The sequence below is a fragment of the Gavialis gangeticus genome, unplaced genomic scaffold (assembly GCF_001723915.1).
Source record: "Gavialis gangeticus isolate Ggan-Ray unplaced genomic scaffold, GavGan_comp1, whole genome shotgun sequence".
NCBI classification, from domain to species: domain Eukaryota; kingdom Metazoa; phylum Chordata; order Crocodylia; family Gavialidae; genus Gavialis; species Gavialis gangeticus.
The window spans coordinates 11,008-11,744 of NW_017728978.1; the positions used below are offsets into that span (position 1 = coordinate 11,008).

Genomic DNA, 737 nt, shown 5'->3' on the forward strand with positions numbered 1-737 from the left:
AGGAACTCGCTCTTCTCCTGGCTGCAATTCCGGGGCTTGGGAGACTCTGCGGAGAGTCGTGCGGGGGGAGGGAGGTATTAGGGGGGCAAGAGGCAGCCCCGAAGGCACTGACACCCCCTCTCAGCCATCCCTGCCCTGATAGACCTGGCCGGCAGGGCAGGGCACCCCCATAGGTCCAGGGGGCTAGGAGCCGGGACACCTGGGCTCCATGCCCTGGGGTCTCACGGCTTAGAGCAGGGTGGCACAGAAGCCAGGATCGCTGGATTCTCTTCCCAGCTCAGTTGGGGGATTGGGGGGTCTCTAGAGACTGGAGCAGGGATTGAGACACCCAGACTCCTGGCTTCAACCCCTGGCTCTGGGGGGTGGGTGGTCTGGGAGCAGCGGTCCTGAGGCTGAGAGCCCAGAAAAAGGGTGGGGGGCATCCCAGGGGCCTCACCACAGTCACGCTCGTCAGTGCCGTCACCGCAGTTGTCGACGCCGTCACACTGGCGCCCGATCCACAGGCAGACGCGCTCGTTCTTGCAGCGGAACGGCCGGTCCGGGGGGCACTGGAACTTCACTGTGCGGGGGGGCACACAGCAGCTCAGCTGGGGAAGGCCAGCCCCCTGAAGCGAAGCCCACCCTCAAACCCCCCACCCTTGCCCTGGACTGTCCCGGGGGCTATGCCCAGCACCTCAGTCCCAACCTGTCCTGGGGCTGCAGCTGCAGGGACCAGGCCAGAGGCTGCCCCCAAATGC

General features: G+C 66.4%; 1 protein-coding gene across 1 annotated transcript in view; it reads right to left on the reverse strand.

The window, feature by feature from the left end:
• LOC109291281 (low-density lipoprotein receptor-related protein 1-like) overlaps nucleotides 1-737 on the reverse strand; it is a gene marked incomplete at both ends in the record, with an annotated part of 44,342 nt that overhangs the window by 10,978 nt on the left and 32,627 nt on the right. Inside the window, one exon of the mRNA XM_019508214.1 lies at nucleotides 437-559. Coding sequence (XP_019363759.1) covers nucleotides 437-559 — 123 coding nt within the window. The remainder of the gene's footprint in view (nucleotides 1-436; nucleotides 560-737) is intronic.